This window comes from Apodemus sylvaticus, chromosome 12, assembly GCF_947179515.1.
Source record: "Apodemus sylvaticus chromosome 12, mApoSyl1.1, whole genome shotgun sequence".
NCBI classification, from domain to species: Eukaryota; Metazoa; Chordata; class Mammalia; order Rodentia; family Muridae; genus Apodemus; species Apodemus sylvaticus.
The window spans coordinates 86,104,915-86,125,796 of NC_067483.1; the positions used below are offsets into that span (position 1 = coordinate 86,104,915).

Consider the following 20,882-nt stretch of genomic DNA (forward strand, 5'->3'; position numbering starts at 1 on the left):
ATCAGATATCCTAAGGCCCTCTCTTCAGGTCCCGCCCCTTAAAGGCCACAGCAACACTCACACTTAGCTCAGACTTTGGGGGGAACATTCGAGATGCATATTTTTAGAGACTCATTTATAAAAAGCAAATAAGTGATGAGCATTGAATGAATTTGTTACTCAACAGCTTTAGCCTACAGTGCATCCCTATTATTCATTCATTCCTTCATTCATTCATCCATTCCTTCATTCACTCATTCATTTATCCAGTCACTCATTCATTCATTTCATAAGAAGTTCTTGTGGATTCTTGTATAATAGGTAGCAAGCTAAACATTGAAAGACTTAAAAGTCAAAGGAATAGTTTCTCTTACATAGATGAGAATCCAGTGGAGAAATGACTGTATTTCATGACCGACAGTGCCTTAGGCCTTAGGATTGAAGATTGAAAGAGGAGGGACGATGCCATCAGATGTGTATTTTACAACAACCATGATAGGGGTAGAGGGAAGTCAAGGCTAGGTGTGAGGAGACCATGTGACCACGTGAAGTTACAGATGCTAACCACATCAACATGATGTGAGCATCAGAAGGAAGGCTAGCCTGCCCTGAGCATGGAGGCAGCAGCACAGAGGGGAGGGGGAGGGGAGGAGAGGGGAGGGGGAGGGGGAGGGGGAGGGGAGGGGAGGGGAGGGGGAGGGGGAGGGGGAGGGGAGGCTTTCTAGAAATTTAGTAAGTTCGGTGATTGGATTTGAATAAAAAGCAGACAAAGGTAATTCTAGATTTCTACCCTGAGCAGGGTAGCTAATTATGCCATTTGCTTAGTGATTATGGGAGTGAAGGAAGATTTAGGGACAAAGGGACTTAGCGTGGATTGTCAGTTTGAAGGATGGTTTTAAAGGGGTATGATTGCAGAGAATGACCAGGCAGGGACAGAAAAACAGAATTCCTAGACACCATAGTAATGATGTGGATGGCATTGAGGCCAGGGACATGGGTGTCATTACCTGTGGCAACGAAGTCCCCCAGATCCAAGGGAGTCATATGATTGAGAGAGCACCCTGAAGGCTATAGCAGGAGACACATTTTCCCGAAATTCCACTAGAGCAAGCAGCCAAGCAGTGATGGCGCCTGGCAGCCACACTGTGGAGTTCTCTTTGTTCCTTTAAAGTCATTACTGTGACAGTTTAGATGTGTGAACGTTAACTTCACTCCCCCTTCCTTCTGAGGACCACCACCAGGTACTCAAACATCTTTTCAAATTCCTCTTCATGTGAGAGATGAGACAAAAATAATTTTTTGCATATTTTCTTTGAAAGATGAGAGTACTTTGAGCTTTAAAATTTAGGCTAAAATACTGCATAGGTGCCAGTGGCTCGTCTTCATATGTGCTAAAGTAAAAATGGGCATGTTAAAATCAAGGTTCTGCTTGTGTGTGGTTTATGCTGCTCCAATTTGACTAGGTCATGAGGTCCCAGGATGGGTCTGAGGCTGATCAGTACAAGTATCTCAGTGCCCATAAGCAAGGCAGATGCTTGTAGTTCATCTTCTGGGCCCTTCCGCCCTCTCTGTGTCCACATGAGGAAAGGCCTGCAGGAGTGTGCTGTCCACGGCTAGGAATGCTTCCTGCACCGCTGGCTTCCGCCTTCACTTGACACTGACTCCTGTTTGTCTCAGCGTGTGAGCACAATATCTATTGACCCTTCCTCTTCAAAGTCTTCAGTCATAATATTTAAAATATTTAGAGTGTGCAGAAAAGCCCTAGAAAGGTGTGTTCGTTCCCAAATATGCCTCTTCACTTGTTGAAACCTAAGGATGGTATGAACTATTGTGAGGCTTTAGGATCAAGGGCTGCTTAAGTGAAGGCACATCTCTTGGCTATCAGCCAGCAATTGATGACTCAATAGCCTTCCTCTTCTAGAAATAGCACTGGGTCCCTGGCAACTTCTTGGCTGCCTGAGCCAATATATTGGAAGTGGGCCCAGCTGTGGCATTAGAGTTTACCGGCTCTCTTAGGTCTGGTGTTGGTGTGTGTGGAAAAGAGTGTCAAGGAGCTAGAGCCCTCAAAGATGGCTTGTAACTCAAAGAACCACAGAGGTCCATAGTGCGCCTGTGCTGATGGATGCTGGAGTCATCTCGATTAGACTAGAGGGGCAGGGGAGAAGGGTGCCGCATTTGTTAGTCTAGGAGCTAGGATGGACTACTGGATGTGACTTCCCGTAAGACAGGAATTGTCCATAGCAACCCAGCGTGGTGTATTGTTTGGCACTTTAGAAGCATATCAATTTAGAACATGTCAATTTATTAAATGTTGGAAGTTGAGTTATGAATAGCAATAGGCCGAGTAAAGAAGGGATTACTTCAGGGGAGGGCAGTAAAATCAAAGACACGGGTAAAGGAGTTCTCAGAACCAGGGTTGCTCATGAGCTCTGAGGGTAGATGTGTCTCTGTGTCAATCAAATTCAGAATCTAAGCCTAGCACTCCAAATCCAAAATACCAGGAAGTCTGCACATGGCTTGTCTTGTAGCCATAGTCTTACTATAATATTTCTTCCTTATGATTTGAGTTAATAATGGAAATATTTTAGACAAGTCTTATGTAACCAGCATGGCCTGGAACTCACTCTATATCTGAGAATGATCTTGAACATCTGATCCTTCTACTTCCACTTCCTGAGTCCTGAAATAGAAGGCTTACATTACCATATCAGATTCATATGGTGCCCTGGTCAAACCCATGGCTTTGGGCATGCCGGCCAAGCACCCTACCAACTGAACTACGGTCCCAACACAGCAAAAGTATTTAAAACAAGCAATTAAAATAAGCAAGAGGTTTCTTGACGCCTAGTAAACCATTGGTGACTGGAAAGCATATGTTGTTGGCTGTGGAGTCTGTTAAATTGCCCTTCTCAAGAGCATGCGGAGATATATGTTTTCTCAGATTATATTAAATTATGCAGTGGAATGTGGGAATGACCAAGACAATGGTGGAATGACCTAAGGACAAAATATCCTATGAACATTTAAAATAACATTCTCAAGTGGTATTTATTGATGGGAAAGTTTTCTTATGTAATGTTATGTGGGAAAGCAATAAACTATTTTAGTACATATGGGGGACATATAAATGTCTTTTGAATTAAATGAACATTTCCTATAAAACTGTGAAAAAAACCACACAGATGTGTTCTTTGACTCTTGAAGTGAAGGATCACGGACAAGTAAGTGGTCAAGCTGTCCAGAGCACAGCACAGTTTGCATCCTTCTGGATCTGCGTTTGTGGTGGTCTGCTCTACAATGACCCCCTCAGGGCCTCTTTCGGGTCCCACATGCTTTCGAGCTGTGATTAAGGACTGTCTGGACAAGGCAGCTGCCACTGAGGAGGACACCACAGTGAGCCTTGTCTGTGTGCATGGCTTTTCCCGGCGGCACCCACTCATCCCCCCACCTCCATTACTCCAGCCACTTGATGGGCTGCGTTGAGTTTCAGATTCCTGAGTCTTCCTTGCCACTGCACTGTGAAGAGGCCTCTTGATTTATTAATCAATTAATCAGTGCACGCCGAGGAGCTGCTCAGGGTAGTTAAACAGGGAAAACAAAATGCTGGGGCCCATCATACAGACAGATTGTGATTAGGAACAAACCTCCCACTGTCCGGTCTTCCTGCCCACCGTGGCTGCCCCGTGTTACCGTCCAGACATACCACTCCGTCCAGATGGGCCTTGGATCCATAAAACTGACACCACTTTTCTGAAGGGCGATTTCTTTTCCTTTTTTGGGGGTGGGGGCATTTTAGAGGAAAATGACTCTAAAGATGAGCCTCATTCATTGCTCACAATAATTATTGAACCTCGCAAACTCTGCCAGGCCCAAAACGTGCTGTGGTGGGTCTGTTCATCCGCGCATGGGCAGTGTTGTCCTATCCCGCTTTCCCTAGAAGTGAAGTCCTAGGGCTGGAAGGATATTGCAGCAAGGGCAGGGCACAGAGGCTGCATGACCCGAGGTGAGGCTCAGTGTGCTGAGCACATTATCTAAGGGCACACAGAACTCCTAAGGTCGCAAGGAACAGGACTGGGAACTATGTTCACACCCATCCACATCACCAGGGCTGTCTCTTTATGTAGTAGTCTAGTTTTGTGGAAGTTAATGCAAATGAATGAGAGACAGAGTCCTCATTACCCCCACTTCTCTCTCAGATATGACCTCAGAGCATGAGATACGGGAGTCGGGGTAAGACAGAGGCCTCACATCATAGCCCAGGCTAGCCTGGAACTTACAGCATTCCTCCTCAGCTCCTCTAGAGTTGTCACAGGTATGAGCCACTACACCTGACTGATGATTTTTCAGTAGTAGTTTTAGGTAAAACTTGTTGGGGAAGCATCTTGGACTGGTGGGGAAATGACAATCCAGATGATGGGCCCTCACTGGGACGGTGACCGGCATGAGCTTGCTGGCAGAGTGCACTGGGTGCTGGAGCAGGCTGGATCCAGTCTATCACTTAGTTTTCTTTCCTGTGGTATTGACTTAGCACACATGCTGCTGAGGACAAAGGTTGGCAGAATAGGATCTCTGCTCCTGGTTGCAAGTGACACTTCTGTCTCTTGCTGGTTCTCTGTTGCAGAGAATGAGGAACTCACTCCCACCTTGCTGGACTAGGGAGGAAGGCAGATTGTCTGTAATTATTTAGTTGACATAGGAGAGTCTAAAATGTTCCCCATTGATTGAGCAGAAGGAACACCTAGAGGTGTTCTGTTTAGTATCTTTAAGGTTTTCAGCTCCCAACTCCTGCATAATGTCAATCAGTCAAATCCTTGGGTGGCAGCTGTCTGAACTGGATTTACCAGCATCGAGTTACAAATTGTTCTTTTCTTTCCTGTTTTGTGTGTTCTGTAGGACCCTGCTTTCTCTGCTGTGATTCATGACAAACTCCAGGTCCCTAATACCATCAGGAAGTCGTGGAATGACCGAGACAACCGCTGTGACATTTGTGCCACACACCTGAACCAGCTGAAGCAGGAAGCTATCCAAATGGTGCTGACCTTGGAGCAGGCAGCTGGCAGCGAGCACTATGATGCCTCTCCGGGCTCACCCCCTCCGATCTCCAGCATTCCCACACTGGTGGGGTCCCGCCACATGGGTGGGGTCCAGCAGCCCAGGGAGTGGGCCTTTGTGCCCACCCCCTATGCCACCTCTACCTACACAGGCCTTGTCAACAAACACAGCAGCAAACCCAACAGCCTTGGGGGCAGCAACGGAGCAGAAAAGAAGAGTGGATCTCCAACCCACCAGGCCAAGGTCGGCCTCCAGATGGCCACCAGTCCCAGTAATGGAAACATCCTCAACTCAGTGGCCATTCAGGCTCACCAATATCTGGATGGCACCTGGTCCCTTTCAAGAACCAATGGGGTTACCCTGTATCCCTACCAGGTAAGCACTCCTATAAACATGGAAGTGCAAAGTTTTCCTACCCAATATTGAAATGAGCACATACTCCTAATCTCCCTCTAAGTAAGAGTCGAGGCAGAGGTACGCTGTTTCTTCTTTCTCCTTCTGGAAGCTCCTAGCTCAGTGCTTTAGGCTTCTGTGTAACCCTGCAGGGTTTTCTCCAAGAAGCTCCAGCCAGGCCTGCTTGTTTGGAGAGACTCTCTGTCAACTACAAATCCTGCCCTCTTCTTGCTTAGCTAATATCTTCTCCCTAAGAGGTCTTGTTAGTTCAGAAAATGCTGACGGCTTCCTAGCCACCAGCTTTACTGTTTGGTAGGGTGATTAAGAGCAAAGACCTAAAAACGCTCGAACTGGGCAGATCCCCTGACCTGTACACATGCCAGCAAAATGACTTTGCACAAAGGGATTGCGCTACCTAAGGCTCAAAACTCTCACTTTGGAACTGATACAATAATAGAAGGGTTAAAAAAGAGTATGTCTATAAGACACATAGTATATTGTCTAGGATATGATCTGGTATTGTGCCTGATAATAGGAGGTTTAGAAATTAAGACAAATAGGTAAGAACATTTTTGACCTCAAGACTGCAGTAGTTCCCTAAAATTAGAATTTTTTTTAAAAAAAGCAATTGATAAGTTAGCCAGGGCATCACTAATAATTTAGATAGAGTTTGTTGCATTGTTTATAGATGAAGGTCTATGTTGGCATCCTATTGTCATGATCTGTACCTTTGGAAAGGGTTGGAGAAGAACCTCTCGTACCTTGGAGGACCTTTACTGTTTTCTACTTGAGTTTCAACTTTACCATGTTGGAACTGGTCCCAAAAGGCTTCCCCACTTGGCCTTCTCCTTCCTCTTGCCCCACCCTCCTCTGTAGGTACTGAAATGAGCACATACCACCAGGTCTCAAGTCTGAAGAAAACCAATAGTTCTGAGCTAGACATGGTAGTGCATATCTGGACTCCCAACACTAGGAAGGCAGAGGAATCTAGAGTTTCAGACCAGCCTGGACAAGAGAGACAGTTCAAAGCCTGAGGTAGAGAGTGAAGCCTTGTCTCAAAAACAGCAAAAAAACCCAAACACAAACTAAACCAACCAAGCCAGAAGATGAAAATTATTAGTCCTGATGTCCCCAGGGAGCTTTCTATTGGATGAGGGTCAACATGTGTCCTCTGTCCTGTGTCTTGACTGTTGTTGATGTGGGGAGGTGGCCATACTCAAGGGTGTTAGGAGTGTCACTGGCATATGAGATAGTCCTGAACACCTCAGGTCACTTCTCACGTGCGGTGCCACATGAGGTGAGAAGTCTTCCCTTACCCTGTGGGGACCCAGGCTTCCTCCATCAATGATGTCCCCATCCTTCAGGGGCCTCAAGTTCCTCCACTAGATCTTCTGCAACCGGCCAAGAAATGGTGTGTGTGTGTGTGTGTGTGTGTGTGTGTGTGTGTGTGTGTGTGTGTGTGTAGGCTCCCGTGAGGGGTTTGAGGCCTAGCCTGGGTACACAGTGCTTGCATTCATACTCTACCATTAAGAATCCAATGCTCTAGTCTCACTTCCAGGCAGGAGAAATCCAACCTGTCCGTGTGCCCAGAAGAAAAACAAAGTGATTGAGGTTACACAGAGCCGTTTTGTGACCTTAGACGAAAATACAGGGACGTATAAAATGAACCCAATGTGTCTGGTCAAATGTGAATACCTTATAGTTCCCCCAAATAATTTTTTTAACCATGCAGTGGGCCTGTAAGGCAAGGAGGAGATGGCTAGATTTTCTTTTTGTAATCAAGGAACATGATGCTCAGAGAAAGTGAGCGATCTGTGACTACACAGCTGAAGACAGACCAACACTAGCTTTCTCCTCTCCTCCTCTCCAACCCGTTTCCCAAGCGTGTTGCTTCCAGTCTCCCTAGTTTGGCCCTGTGTGATCCCGTCAGCAATTTCCCCATACATGGCTTCCTTTGAGCCCCAGAGCAGCAAGGAAAACAATCCTTACTTTGACCTGCAGGGCTGAGCATCCATTTGACTTTTAGTTGGAGTTTTGTGTGGTTACGCTACATATACCACATTATATCATATAACTATATATTTATATACTGTATAAATAGGGAAAAGAACCAGGAAGGAAACCTTTAAGGAGACTTTATAGCCTAGTCTTAAAAGTCACTGCATAGGGCTGTGTCTTAGATTTCTTTTCTTTTCTTTTCTTTTCTTTTCTTTTCTTTTCTTTTCTCTTCTCTTCTCTTTTCTTCTCTTCTCTTCTCTTCTCTTTTCTTTCTTTTCTCTTTTCTTTTCTTTTCTTTCTTTTCTTTTCTCTTCTCTTCTCTTTCCTTCCTTCCTTCCTTCCTTCCTTTCTTTCTTTCTTTCTTTCTTTCTTTCTTTCTTTCTTTCTTTCTTTCTTTCTTTCTTTCTTTCTGTCTGTCTGTCTGTCTGTCTTCCTTCCTTCCCTCCTCCTCCTCCTCTTCCTCCTTCTTCTTTGGTTTTTAAATTTGTGGTTATTCATATCTTGCCTGTATGTATGTATGTATGTATGTATGTATGTATGTATGTGAGTGTGTGCTTGGTGCCTACAGAACCCAGAAAAGGATGTCAGATCTCCTAACCACTGAGCGCCTGTGGTAGTTACACAGATATAAGGAATGATGGGCCGACAGAGGAGAAATGGTATTGTGCTTCCTGTTTTTGAGGTGTCAGTCTGTGAGCAGCTGGCCTCTGTATTAATTACATCCCTTGCCACTCTGACTGAGTAACTGACAAACATGGGGATGAAGTGTTATCTTAGCTCACAGTTGAAAATGATACAAGCCGTTATTGCGGGGAAAGATGAAAGTGATCCGCTCCGTGGTCCATGGTAGCATGCGACTGGGAAGTCTTCCCTGCTTGCATCTTGACAGAACAGGGCCGGAGATAGGAATTCTGGTGCTAATCTGGTTTTCTCTTTTACATAACTATTTTCAAGGTTGGGCCTGGCTTCTCAGTTAATCTTTCCTGTACGTAAGCCCACAGATATGCCCAAAGGTATATTTCTCCAGAGTTTCTAAACCTCATAGCTGTGGTGATACAAACTATGTATTGCCTAATTGCTAAAAGAGGATACCAAAGCCTGCTCAGAGCATGCTCCCAATGTCTGAAAGACCTTGTCCCACTTCTTAAAGATTCTACCATCTCTCAGTGGTGCCATTCTAGGACCAAGCCATATCATATAGGCTCCAGGAGGACAATCAATTCCCAAACTACAGCTGTCAGGAACAGAACATATCTTCTTTGAAAGTTATAAGAAGTAAAACATACTTGTTTTAAACTAAAATGGAGACCATATGAAAAAAAAATCAGATGTGATTTCTGAAAGCCCATATCACATAGAAATGTATTATCTAGTCACTCGCAATTCATAAACTTGTGATGAGACCCAGCTCTTTGGCTTCCGCTCCATCGACTGGACATATTTTCCGGTGGTGTTACATATTTTTTCTGAAATGCAGTCTTTGGGACAAGAAGAGTGGCTCCCTGGAAAACTGCTGGTTTAGCACCTGCTAGGCTCCCTTTTCATATCTAGCACCAGTATGATGTCTAATGTTACCATGATATTCTATATTGATGAAATTTTACTCTATGAAGGTATTCTAATGGATATAGCAAGTATCACTATTAGAGTCTAGGTTTTGTGAGTATGAATTGCATGCTCAGGAGAACAGCGTTCCTCTGGGGCTGGTGTTTCTACCATGTTTCTGATAGTGGTAGCTGTTACACAGGCAATTTCCATCTTACCTTCCAAACTGGAAGCCGTGAGAGCCAATATCTGGACTACTGTATAGACTCAGCTGTCGCACCATTACTGATGTCACAAGGACAATAGGTTAGGACCACAGCTGTAATACAAAATATCCAGGGATGGAGATGGGTGAGAGGGACAATCTACAAGTGCCTAAAAGGAAGGGTGGCGGTTATGGGTGTATTCCTTTTGTAATATAGTCATAATAATTCTCATTTTCTTCTACCCCATCTCAGATGAAAGAGAATTTCCTGCACAAGAACCAGTATTTTTTTAAAGCCCTTTGTCATAGAGTAGACACTGTGCTATTTGTTGGGTGGGGCTGCCTCCTTAGGCTAAACACGCAGGTTCCTCTCCCGTGGTCTTTACAGTGAGGGAGAAGTCAGGCACATTACACATGATGAGGTTGGCAGGTTAAGTTCAAAAGTGGGGTGGTGCCTGGCTATTCTGAGACTGAAGAGGAACTGGAATCCAGCTCTTGCTATGGCTTAAAATCAGATTCAAAGGACAAATTCCCATCTTGAAATTGTCCTGGATACATTTTATTGGCAATGTCAGAGCTGACCAACACATGTGTTTTCCCCTGAGTAATGATTAAAGGGACCAGAGGAAATCTCTCTGGGATAAAGAGATTTGGGGGTCTGGCTATGAATCAGTATCCCTCGTGTTGTGACTATATCACCCCGGTGCCCTGAGGCGTGGGCTCTGGGTCTGGCAGACTGAGTGTCTCCTGTTGTGAACATCTCCCTGCAGTAAATATTCTGTAGCCCGTGGTCTAGCCAACTCGTCAGAGATGGTTGACTGCTCTGAAAGCCAGCTGCAGTTCCCTGTCCACCCACACTCCCACTTCCCTCTGTGGAGCAGATTTCCTCTGGCCCAGAGCCAGAGTGTTCCTTGAGCAGGGAAGCATCTAGAGTTTAATGAGTTTTGAGGGTACGGCTCCACTCCCGGGAACCTGAGCCGGTGGAGATATCATACAGAGAAGGGGAGGCTGTCCTTCTGAACCTCAGATGCTGTAAGGGTGACGAAGATGAGGCCAGGCTTCCAACAGGGAGCCTATACTCTTTGTAAAGTCCCTGCCTCACAAGAGGAAAGAAAAAAATAATTTAAGAGGCAGTAAGAGGACTTTAGAAATGACAAATCACAAATGCAACTTCTTGTGAAATATCTTTGAGAGTTCATTTCAGAGGAGAACATGAGATGAGCTGTTTCTCAGCCCGACTCTCTTCTATTGACCTGACTCTCAGGGTAATGTAAATATGCACAAATCAGACTGTGCCTGTTGACCGTCCTTTGGTCATGTGAGCTTTGATACCAAAAGAATGAGTATATTAGCCCTCCTGCTCATCTCTGGATTGATTATCTCCTTTTGAATGGCAGCTGCTTTGGACTGATTCACTCTCACAGTGGTAAGTCTCCACAGGAAAACTGGTAGTCTCAGGTTGCTGGCATTAGAATCCATTTCTGTGGGGTGCCACCTGGCTTCTGCACTGAAGGAGTGGGGAATCTGATCAAGATTCCTCCTTGGTTCCGAGTATCACAAACTATGGTATCTGAAAGGCCACCATTTCAAGATGGATGAAAAGTAGTTATTTATTTATTTTTATAGATGTCCCCTCCCCATTAAACTCTGAACACAGGTAAAAAAAAGAAAGATGTGTTTGTGTATTTGGCCATTTCTTATAGTACATTTCTCAAGGATGTGAAATCTAGGCTGGAAGTCCAAAGGAATGGTCACATCTTATGAATGGTGGATAGGGTCTTGGTCAGAAAGGAGTTCCTAGATTGTGTCAGGAAGCTTAAACAATGCTTTCAATCTGGTCATGAGTTTTGTATGGTTGACTAAGGAGAGGTGTTTGTGTCTGGGTCAGTCTGCGGCCGTGGAACCCTGATTAGGATTTTGTGGGCTCCTCGAAGGATCTTGAGGTTGTCGGGGATTATCAGAGTGGACTCGATGGAATCACAAGTGTCCTGGTAAGAGAGAGGCAGGAGGAGCAGAACCAGAGAGGGAGAGCCGGCTCTCTTTTTGCTGTGCTCCTGGCCTTGGCCTGAGAAAGGGGCCACTGGGCAAGGAGGGCAGATATCTGTAGAAGCTGGAAGGTGAGGAGGCAGATTTTCTCTCAGAGCCTCCCAAGGAACCAGTTCTTCAGGTTGCCTCCGACTTCTCCAGACCATTAAGATAATAGATCAGTGCTGGCTTGTTCCTGTGGCCTGAAGGAAGCATTTGGTAACTGACAGCCTGATAAGGGCAAGTGAGAGGAGCTTTGCAGACCAGAGAGATGAAGCATGTGGGATTTTAGTCCCACACCAGCAACTGCCTCACCCTCTGGGGCAGCCAGCACACCAGCAAGTAGGGTCATTTCATTTGTCTGCCTACACAGAATGAGAGGCTGCTCACACTGCCCTGTTGCTTTCCAGTTGTCTCAAATTCCCCTATTGTTCCAGAGTTGTAATAACAGGCGAGCCACAGCGGCTGGCCACTGGCATCCAGGGATGACCATTGTGTAAGTCTCTCAGAATGTTGAAACTGCAGACGCCATTCCGTGCTGGGGGCGGAGAGCCTTAGCTGGCACCGGGGAGGATGTTTCTCTTTTCTATCAGGCCTTTGGAACCAAAAGAACAGGGTCTCATAGTACTGCTTCAGAAAGAAATTCTCACCTTTTCTGGTATCTTGAGGATTAAATGTATTTGAAAGACCTTTGGGAATTATAGACCCGAACATAAGTATTGGCTCACATCAGTTTTTATTAGTAAGTTGAAGACAGGCCCTGAAGATCTGAAACAGAAGAATGGACTATTTGCTTCTTTGAAAGTGGAGTTTTCAAGTTTTGGATATATACTAGGATCCCCTGGGAGAAAATTCTCGAAGTCTAGGTTATACCCTGGTCCAACAAAAGGAGAGTGTCTGAGGATGAAACCCAGGCCTTGCTTTGAATTGTTGAGGCCACGAACCCTAGCCTTAAGGAATGATTTGTCTGTCACTGGCCTCACAGCTTCCTGAAAGAACCAGTGAATTCCATAGGGAAGTAGCACACTGTGGCAGCATGCCGGAGCAAGTGACTTAGAAGGGAGAAAGGGGGTAGGGGACATCTCACCATACAAACATGAGGCTTGAGGTCTCCAGGATGCATGCACAGTTGGCTGTGTGGTGCTTGTCTACAGCGAGACGGGAGCTAGGGACAGGTGATCCCTGAAGTGTGCATAGAGTGGCAAGCAAGACACCCTGCATCAAATAAGACGGGACCTGGGCTCTGTCACCCAGGTTGTCCTCTGACTTCCACATGTATGGCGTGGCATGCACATGTCCCTACTCAGATGTACATTTGTACACATGCACACACACACATGCACTACATGTGGAGAGAGAGGAGGGAGAGAGATTCTTAATGGAGAAAGGTGTTTTGGGTTTTGGCTTCAGAGTCTCTGGTGCCAGGTTGCTTAACCTTGTGTCCTTGCTGTACTCCGGCAATGGTGAAGGGTTGGCGGTGTAGGAAGCTGTTCTGCTCACGATGGCCAGGGAGCCAAGAATAGAACAGGAGATGCAGAGGTCACCCTCAAGAGCATGACCTCAATGACTTCACTTCTCTAGGGCTCCACCTCCTAATGGCTCTGCCACCTTCCAGTAGTGCTATGACGAAGACCAAACCTTGAGCTTGACCAAACTTTGGGGGGAAGAACAGTGTATTAACTTCTCAGGGTCATCATAACAGATAATCACCAGGTAGGCTGCTTAGAATGCACAATGTTCATCTCTCTGTTCTTGGGACCTTGTGACTGAGGCTATGGGGGGAGCAGAAAGCTTTCCTTACATTTTCTAGACCCTGTTTTTTTCCAGGCCTTTGCCGGCCTGTGCTATAGTACCCTGATCTCTACTTGATTCCACACAATCTTATGTCCTGTTTTCTTTCTGTTGTAAGGCAAGACACAGCTCATTGGATTTGGAGACCTCCTCGATCTAGTGTGGTCTCTTCTCAATCCTTAACTAACCATATCTGCAAAGACTCTATTTCTAAATAAGGATATATTCTGGGGTGTCACAAGGACATAAATTTGGGGCAGATTCTGTGTGATGTTTGACAGAGAGATAGGGACAGGTGAGAAGGGAAGGGGAGGTGAGGAAGGGAAGTAGCCATGGGCCCTTCCCCAGCCAGGTACACACAGCTGGGTTCCCACTTTGTGGGTAGTAGAGGAACAAAGGGAGCAAAGATTAAAAAAGACAAAGACAAAGCCAGGAGAGGGAGGGAGGTGACTTAGCCACTCACACACTTATGAGGTGTGAGGGCTCCAGAGCAGCAGGGCCGCCACTGGGGGAAGGGTCTGCAGGAGCACACTGCCCCCCCCCCATCCAGCGCAAGCCCCTTCCAGTCATTTGTGCTCACACAGCACTTCTCCAGCTCTCCTCCAGGAGATGAACTAAGGTCTAAGCTGACCATCATGGAAGGGGTCCTGCTCTATTTCCGTCATTCTAGCAGACTCGTTGAGTTAACTTAGAACAACTTGTAGTTTTTTTTTTTCTTCTTTAAAAATATCCCTAGAGTCTAGAAAGAGGGATTCTATTTTTTGGGGAAAATAATAAGGAAGATGCCTTGTCTGCCTCAGTACCAAATGTGAGTGGGTGGGATGGCGTGGGACAATGGACAGAGGGTGTTTGACTTCTCTGCCCTGATCGCAGCGAAGCTACGCTGGGTGCCAACAAAGCCAAGCATTGCCACACTGTGGGGACTCTGGTCAGAGTGGAGACTGTGGACAAGCACACCGACTCTGCATCTCTTCGTCCAGCCATCTTCTCCAGGATGCCTCCAGTCACAATGCTTTCCCTTCTTTACAGAGTCAAGGTGTTTGTTGTCCCCAGTGGGCTGGCTAAGTGACAGTAGCACAGATGTGGTTTCTTTGAAGGTCTCGAGGGTGCCAGGCGTCACAGATTTTCTCCACGTGTCTCACAGTAAAGGAGGAAAGGCTGGGGTCATGCTAGACTTACGGCTCCCACACAAAACACCCCCAACCCCATTCCCCGAAGCTCAGCTGGCTATGGGGTCTCCGTGGGGCCTTCTAACCGTCGAGAGTTTGTACTTTCTCTTCAGTAAAGCTGCAGTTGTGGGGATGATATGAGACGAGGTCCCTTGATGTGGCCCTGGGTGTAGCACCCAGTAGCATCCATGATACTTATTGAAGCTGGAAGGCCATCTTCCTTCAGGAAGGTCACATGCTGAGCTGAATAACTTTCAGTAAATAACTCACAGTAGCTGAAGAAACAGTACACAAACCATCAAGTCCATATGGAGAGCCACGGCCCTCTGCCCAGAAACCAGCTTTCCAGAGAGCACTCCACATCTCAAATGAGAATCTCGTATTTTAAGTAGAAATGATTCTCTTCTTCCATTGGTGGGCAAATTGATAAAATAATGGAAGACTCCTTTATTGGAAGGCCAACTTTCTGCAATGTTTGGATGCTTTTTAAGGAAGAGAGGAACATATATCATTTAACCTCCGTGGGGTCATTTAGGAGGCAGATTTAAAATAATCCAAAACAGTAAATGCCCGATTATTTGGGGGCCAGTGTTAAAAGCGCCAGGCTTTAGATATGGTCTGTGAATCTCATATTGAAATGCGCTTCGAGACAGAATGTTTGAGCCCATCCTTCCTGGTTTCCTAATTAGTCACTGATTTTAATATCTTTGCTTTCTCACTCACTTACAATTTAATAAAATATAAATTTCTCTTTAACAGAAATTCATAATGTGGAGTTTTCAATAAACTGGAGAATTTGCAGCTTCCTCCCCAGCGAAGCCACCCTGGACATCCAGCTAATTAATATCCAATCGCGATGCTACTGTGCTAACAGTCTTGAGCGTGACAAATTAGCCTGGCGCTGCCTTAGAAAGATATTTATGAGGATTACTAATGAGTGTATTTCATATGCCTAAGCCCCTCCCAGGGAGTAATTTGGGTGTTCAGGAAGTATATTAGACACCATTTTGGGGATTGTGGAGACTATTTAGTGTCTTAACTGTAGCACCCATGCCTCAGAGAGTTAGCCCATCCTGTGCATAGCTGATTCAGAGAGCTAGCCCATCCTGTGCATAGCTGATTCAGAGAGCTAGCCCATCCTGTGCATAGCTGATTCAGAGAGCTAGCCCATCCTGTGCATAGCTGATTCAGAGAGCTAGCCCATCCTGTGCATAGCTGATTCAGAGAGCTAGCCCATCCTGTGCATAGCTCAGGTGAGTTCCTGGGAACAATGGAGACTCTGGCGGAGGAACAGGGAAGCCTTATGGACAGCAGCCAGGATTTCACTGATGGCCACGACCAGAACTTATCTAGTGGCAGGAGCAATCTGAGCCAACCTGGTAGCTTCTATCATCATGGCAGGGCTGGCTCCCACTGTGGATGCAGCAGAGAGGAACAGGATGGATGGGAGGAACAGGCCCATTTGCTCGTTCACACACACTCTTGGTTACAGCACATCACAGGAACCTCACAGGCATGTGCTCGTGAGGTATAGGTAGCATGACCCAGACTTGGATATGTCAACTGACCTGCCCAAGGTCACTTAGCTAGGACTCAGATGTGGCAGAGATGGACAGATGCAGGTCTCCTATAATCTTCTTTGTGCTTCTACCACTGTTATGAAAGAAGGAGGCCACTTCTATGAGTTGACCCCAAAGGTGACCCAAGCTACCTGTAGCACTATTGTAGGATTTCTTTGGGATGCTTCTCTATGCAACTAGAAGGTTCTACTTGCGTTGCTCTGCACACAAGTGTGGACATACGTGCTTTGTGTTGGCTTTTTGTTATTGCAAAGTGGGGGGTGAAGGGTGAGCAGACCTGGGCCCAAAAAATTCAGAGAGGCCTTGTAAGCAATGCTGCCATCTAGTGAGGTAAACATTAGCTTACCTAAGAGGTGGACTTAGTGGAATTGGGTCAAAATGTTTTAATTTCCCAAGGAAAGTGTGAGGAAACAAAACTCTTTCATCATCAATTGAGAGGCCAGGATTTGACAGAGTGGTGTATGTTTAGATTGACTTTTCCAACATAAGTCTTGGTGGGGGGAAGACTTTGTTGTTGGAATCTTCTGAAGGAGACAGATCTGTTTAACGCAGTATTCTGGCTTGCTTATCTATGAGCTGAACAATATTTGTTGTGCGCAAGGGAATAATATACTCCAGATTTCCCAAACCTTTGTCAACAAATATTTAACTGAGACCTTGTCTTGAAATAGGAGGGGGGGGATCAGAGGGATCCTGGCTTCAATTTTCATCACCACACATTGGAGTGGGTGGTGAGGGGGATAGGGAGAAAGGTACACACATTTCTGTACAAACAATGATTTAAGTTTCATGTTAGGAATCAGCTTGTTCCAGAGTTTCTGGTTGTGTCTGGCTGAAAGCATTAGGAAGCCCTGTGCAGAATCATTCCGACTTAGCTGCCTAGCCCTTGGCCTTGGTTTTCCTCTCCTTTCTTGCTTTGCCTTGAAACATGCAACCAGCACAGCTGCAAGAGCTCCTGGTCTAGGATTGTAACGGCTCCTACATTCCCTCCCTTTACCGCTACTGGTATCTCTGAAGGTAAATCAGCGATGTGTAAGAGAGCCCTCAACGTAAATCAGTTAATTTTCTTACTTATTAGGAACTTATATGAAAGATTTGGCCCAAAAGAAAATAGGAAACCAAGCAGGCTCCTTACTCAAACACTGCTAATCCTCTTGCTTCTACGAAGCGGCTGTAAAGTGAACGAGCCAGCATAGCATTGAGGGCTAACTGGTCTAGGGTCAATAAATATTTCCTAAGGAATGCAAGTTTCTAGTATAATCCCCTTGTAAACATTATAGACAGATTGTGCTTGACTCCAGACCAAGAAGCAAATCTGGGGCAAGGGTTCAAGGAGACAGAGATGAGAGCAGATCTGTAATCATGAGCTGTCGTCATGAGAATGGGGTGTTGGGGACTGGAGAAGATGCAGAGGAGAAGGCGGACACTTCAAAAGAATAAATCATGGACTTTCCCTTTAGTACTGCATGTAAGGCTCCTTGTAGCTGGGTGATGTGACGTGGCAGGTCGCTGTGATTCAGTGGGTTCAGGGGAACATGCCACTTGAGCAGACACCCACAGAGAGGGAAGAACCAACTGTGGATTTAGGAAGGCGAAAGTCACAGAGGCTTATGGGTATTGCAGATATTTAAGAAGAAGCCAGAGATCTTGAGGAGTGATCATGTGAGGGACAAGGACAGAGATGAGGACAAGGCCCCCAGCCCTGTTTCTGATGGGTGTGGAAAAGAAACTGAGCCCTTCACAAGTACAGGGACATGTTTAGACATGTGAGCTCTTGTTTATTCTGGGACCCTTTGGTCTGGAGATAGGTAAGCCTGAGGGTCTAGCGTCTAGTTAGGAGTGAGGATTCCTTGTGGGTTGAGAAAGAGCACAGGGGAGTCTAGGCATGCAAGAGAAAGTTGTAAAGATGGTTCTGGAATTCATGTCTTCCTAGTTGGGTAAGAAGGGTCACAAAGAACTCCAGAAAGCATGTCTTCTGGGTCTGACTGGTATCTGCATTGTACAGTCAGTCACCTCACACCAGTACTCACCCCTGAGTAGTGCCAGTATTCTCTGACCACACCATATAGGCTTGTGTATCCATCCATCATCCATCCATCCATCATCCATCCATCCATCATCCATCCATCCATCCATCCATCCATCCATCCAGCAAACATTTGTTGGGTCAGTTACAGTAGGACACAAAAGGGTCGTCTTCAGACAGTGGGGGTAGGAGAACACTGCTTTAAGTGTATCTTGGTGTGGGTAATCAGTAATGGAAAAAGGAAGTTCTGAGTTTTGTGTTTGTGTATGTGTGTGAGTGCGTGTGTGGCCTTTCAGGAATGGCGGTGTTATTTCTTCCTCCTGATGGTGAGCAGAGAAGGTAACCTAGATTCTGCCTGATTGCAGCTTGTGGGACCAGGCTTTAGGAACCCCTGCTGCCCAGCTCAGTTGCTCCTGTGGAGAACTCTGACCCCTGATGGAATGGTTAATGCTGGCCTCCTCCTACCTCCACCCCACTCTTGCTGTGTCATCAGTAAACACAGCAAAGGCCATAATGTCCTACTGACTTGGCTTCAGGATCCGCCTGCATTGTCTTCCTGGAGATGAGCTCCTTCAAGCTATCTATTGATAAGTTAGGCAATGAACAACTGGGCTCACTGACTGTGGTCAGCTCATTACTTACTTTGTTGGTCTCTGATGCTGGGAAAAGAAAACTGTGTCTTTTTGATGCTCAAATCCCTTTAGTGTTTCAGATCCACAAAATACCAGGTGTTGGGGACTGGGGAACACAAAGATGAGTCGGGCTGAGATCCTGTCTTCAGGAGTCTTGGCTCAGGAGGCTCTGCGATGTAGGTTCAGTATCAATGGCCTGAGCACAGTTACAACATTATAGAGCCCGGTGTGAATTCCACTGAACAATCTGGGACATGGGCTCTTAGTACTGGTTATCTGCCTGGCATGTTTTAGGCGACTTTGTGGACATGAGCAGCAATCCTGAAAGAAATGTCACTGTAGTCTTGACACTGCAGTCTCCAGTAAAGGCTCTAGTCCACCTTTAAAGCTATCTTCTGCCTCCCTTATCTGTATATGATTGGATGACTGAGGGAGCTGTAGGATTTGGCAGTGGAGGTGAACATCCCGGGAAGGTTTGCACCTCCTCTGTCGCCCCTCTCCCATCTCTGGCCGTCTACCCTAAGCATGCCCAGAGTACTTGGCTTACCCGCCAACTCCTACCTAACATGACTTTGGTTTGGAGGGCTAGGCTGCAATTCAAAGGTCCCGAGATTCCATCCCCTCTCCTTAAATCATCAAAAGCACAACTATCAGCTTTCTCCCTGTGTTTGTTTGTTTATTTTGTGTCTGTGCTCTCGGAGTCCACCTGCGACACAGGAGCTGTCCTGATAGTGTCTTCGCCGTAGTTATTTGTCCAATTGCCAGTCTTCCTGGTGAAAGACTTTCCAGTGTGGACACGTGAGTGTTTTTCATCATAGTTTTGAAAAGAAAAACATTTTTCAACCAGAAGATTCACACAATTATTTTTTAAAATCTTGTATCGATATATATATATACATACACACATACACACATATATTGAATGAGTATAATATATTATGAATGAATATATTGAATGAGCAGAAGCTGGGGTAAATAGCTTGTGTTGAAAATGCACTCCTCTAATGAAGACTGAAGGAGCGATGCACTTTTAGTTGCTGAAGAAACAGTGAGCTCCTCCAGTTGCTCACTCACACGGATGTCACAGGCCTGATTTGCCCAGAATTGCTCTTTCCCTCCCTTCATCTTGCACATATGATGCTGTTAGCGTTTATCACGCTGTTTGAAAACTGCCAAGATAATGACTATGGTAATTAATCTGGCCCCATAGCTTTCTCCACAAACAGGAGCCTGGCGGGTGTAGCTCCTTCCTTCCACATCTGCTTCTAGCTGTCCCCAGAGGGGAGGGAAGCTGAGGCACTGTGGGAAGAGGATGCCTATGGGGTAGGGGTGCTGCCTGCTACCTTCTAACCTGTGATGGAGCTGACCTTGCAGCACAATTCTCCCAAGATGGAATGGCAACTCGGAATAATGCCACTTTGAATCTATATATCTTCTGTGAGGGCAGATATCCAATCAACAAGTTGTTTTTGAGTTGTGGACATGCCCAAAACATATTTTAGGTAGTCACTGTGATGCAACAGAATGGTCTAGCCTTTTCCTATAGGCCTATCCACCGTGACTGACTCTGGGATCATGAGCACTGGTTAAAAAAAAAAGGCAGTGCTCTAGGGTCAGGGTGCCATCTTTTCTCCTCATGTGTTTCTCTCTCTCTCTCTCTCTCTCTCTCTCTCTCTCTCTCTCTCTCTCTCTCTCTCTCTCTCTCTGTCCTGCTTAGTAACTTGTGGGTGTGCACTGTGTCCATTCACAGAGAAGCCCATTTTCTGACACACACATTCACATGTGCACACGTGTAAACTGTGCCCACTCACAGAAAGGCCTATTTTCCAACACACATTTTAACATGTGTGCATGTGTGCGCTGTGCACATTCACAGGCCCCCCAGAAGAGCAGGAGTTGCAAGTCACCTACCATCATCTCCAGACTTGGCTGGTAGACAGCTGGAGCTTATAGAACGTCCACCTCAGACCGACCCTGGGTGTCAAGCTCGCGTTGCGTCTCTGGCACGGCTGTTCTAGTCCTTGGAACAGCCGAGGCAGTGAATTTTGTCTTGGGAGAATGTTTGTTGCTTATGAAATTTACATTTAAATATATGTTTCTATTAGTGTTTAGAATTAAAATCGTACATGTACATAAAGTGACATCACTTGAGAAACCTTGAGGTGCAAGATGTCCCCCACTGGGAGTACAGCTGACATTTCCCACTTTCTCAAGATTTCTTAAGTATTTATGTCCTTGGCTTCATGTTCTTCTGCTGACTTTTCTCGACTTGCTTAGATTTCGATGTCTTAAGACTTTGTCACTAGATTTATGATGATGCCAAAGCTATTGCCGCGGACTTGGGGACATGGCTCTGAGGTAGAGTGCTTGCCTAGCACATACAAGGCCTCTGGTGACAGCCCCAGCAATGCCAAAATAAACAGCAGTAACGACAAAGCCCCAACCCAGCCCCTGTGTTTTCCTAGCAGATGTAGGCACTGTTTGCCC

General features: G+C 45.9%; 1 protein-coding gene across 1 annotated transcript in view; it reads left to right on the forward strand.

Moving 5' to 3' along the window:
- Kif26b (kinesin family member 26B) overlaps window positions 1-20,882 on the forward strand; it is a 411,439-nt gene that overhangs the window by 147,505 nt on the left and 243,052 nt on the right. Inside the window, exon 3 of the mRNA XM_052200951.1 lies at window positions 4,873-5,406. Coding sequence (XP_052056911.1) covers window positions 4,873-5,406 — 534 coding nt within the window. The remainder of the gene's footprint in view (window positions 1-4,872; window positions 5,407-20,882) is intronic.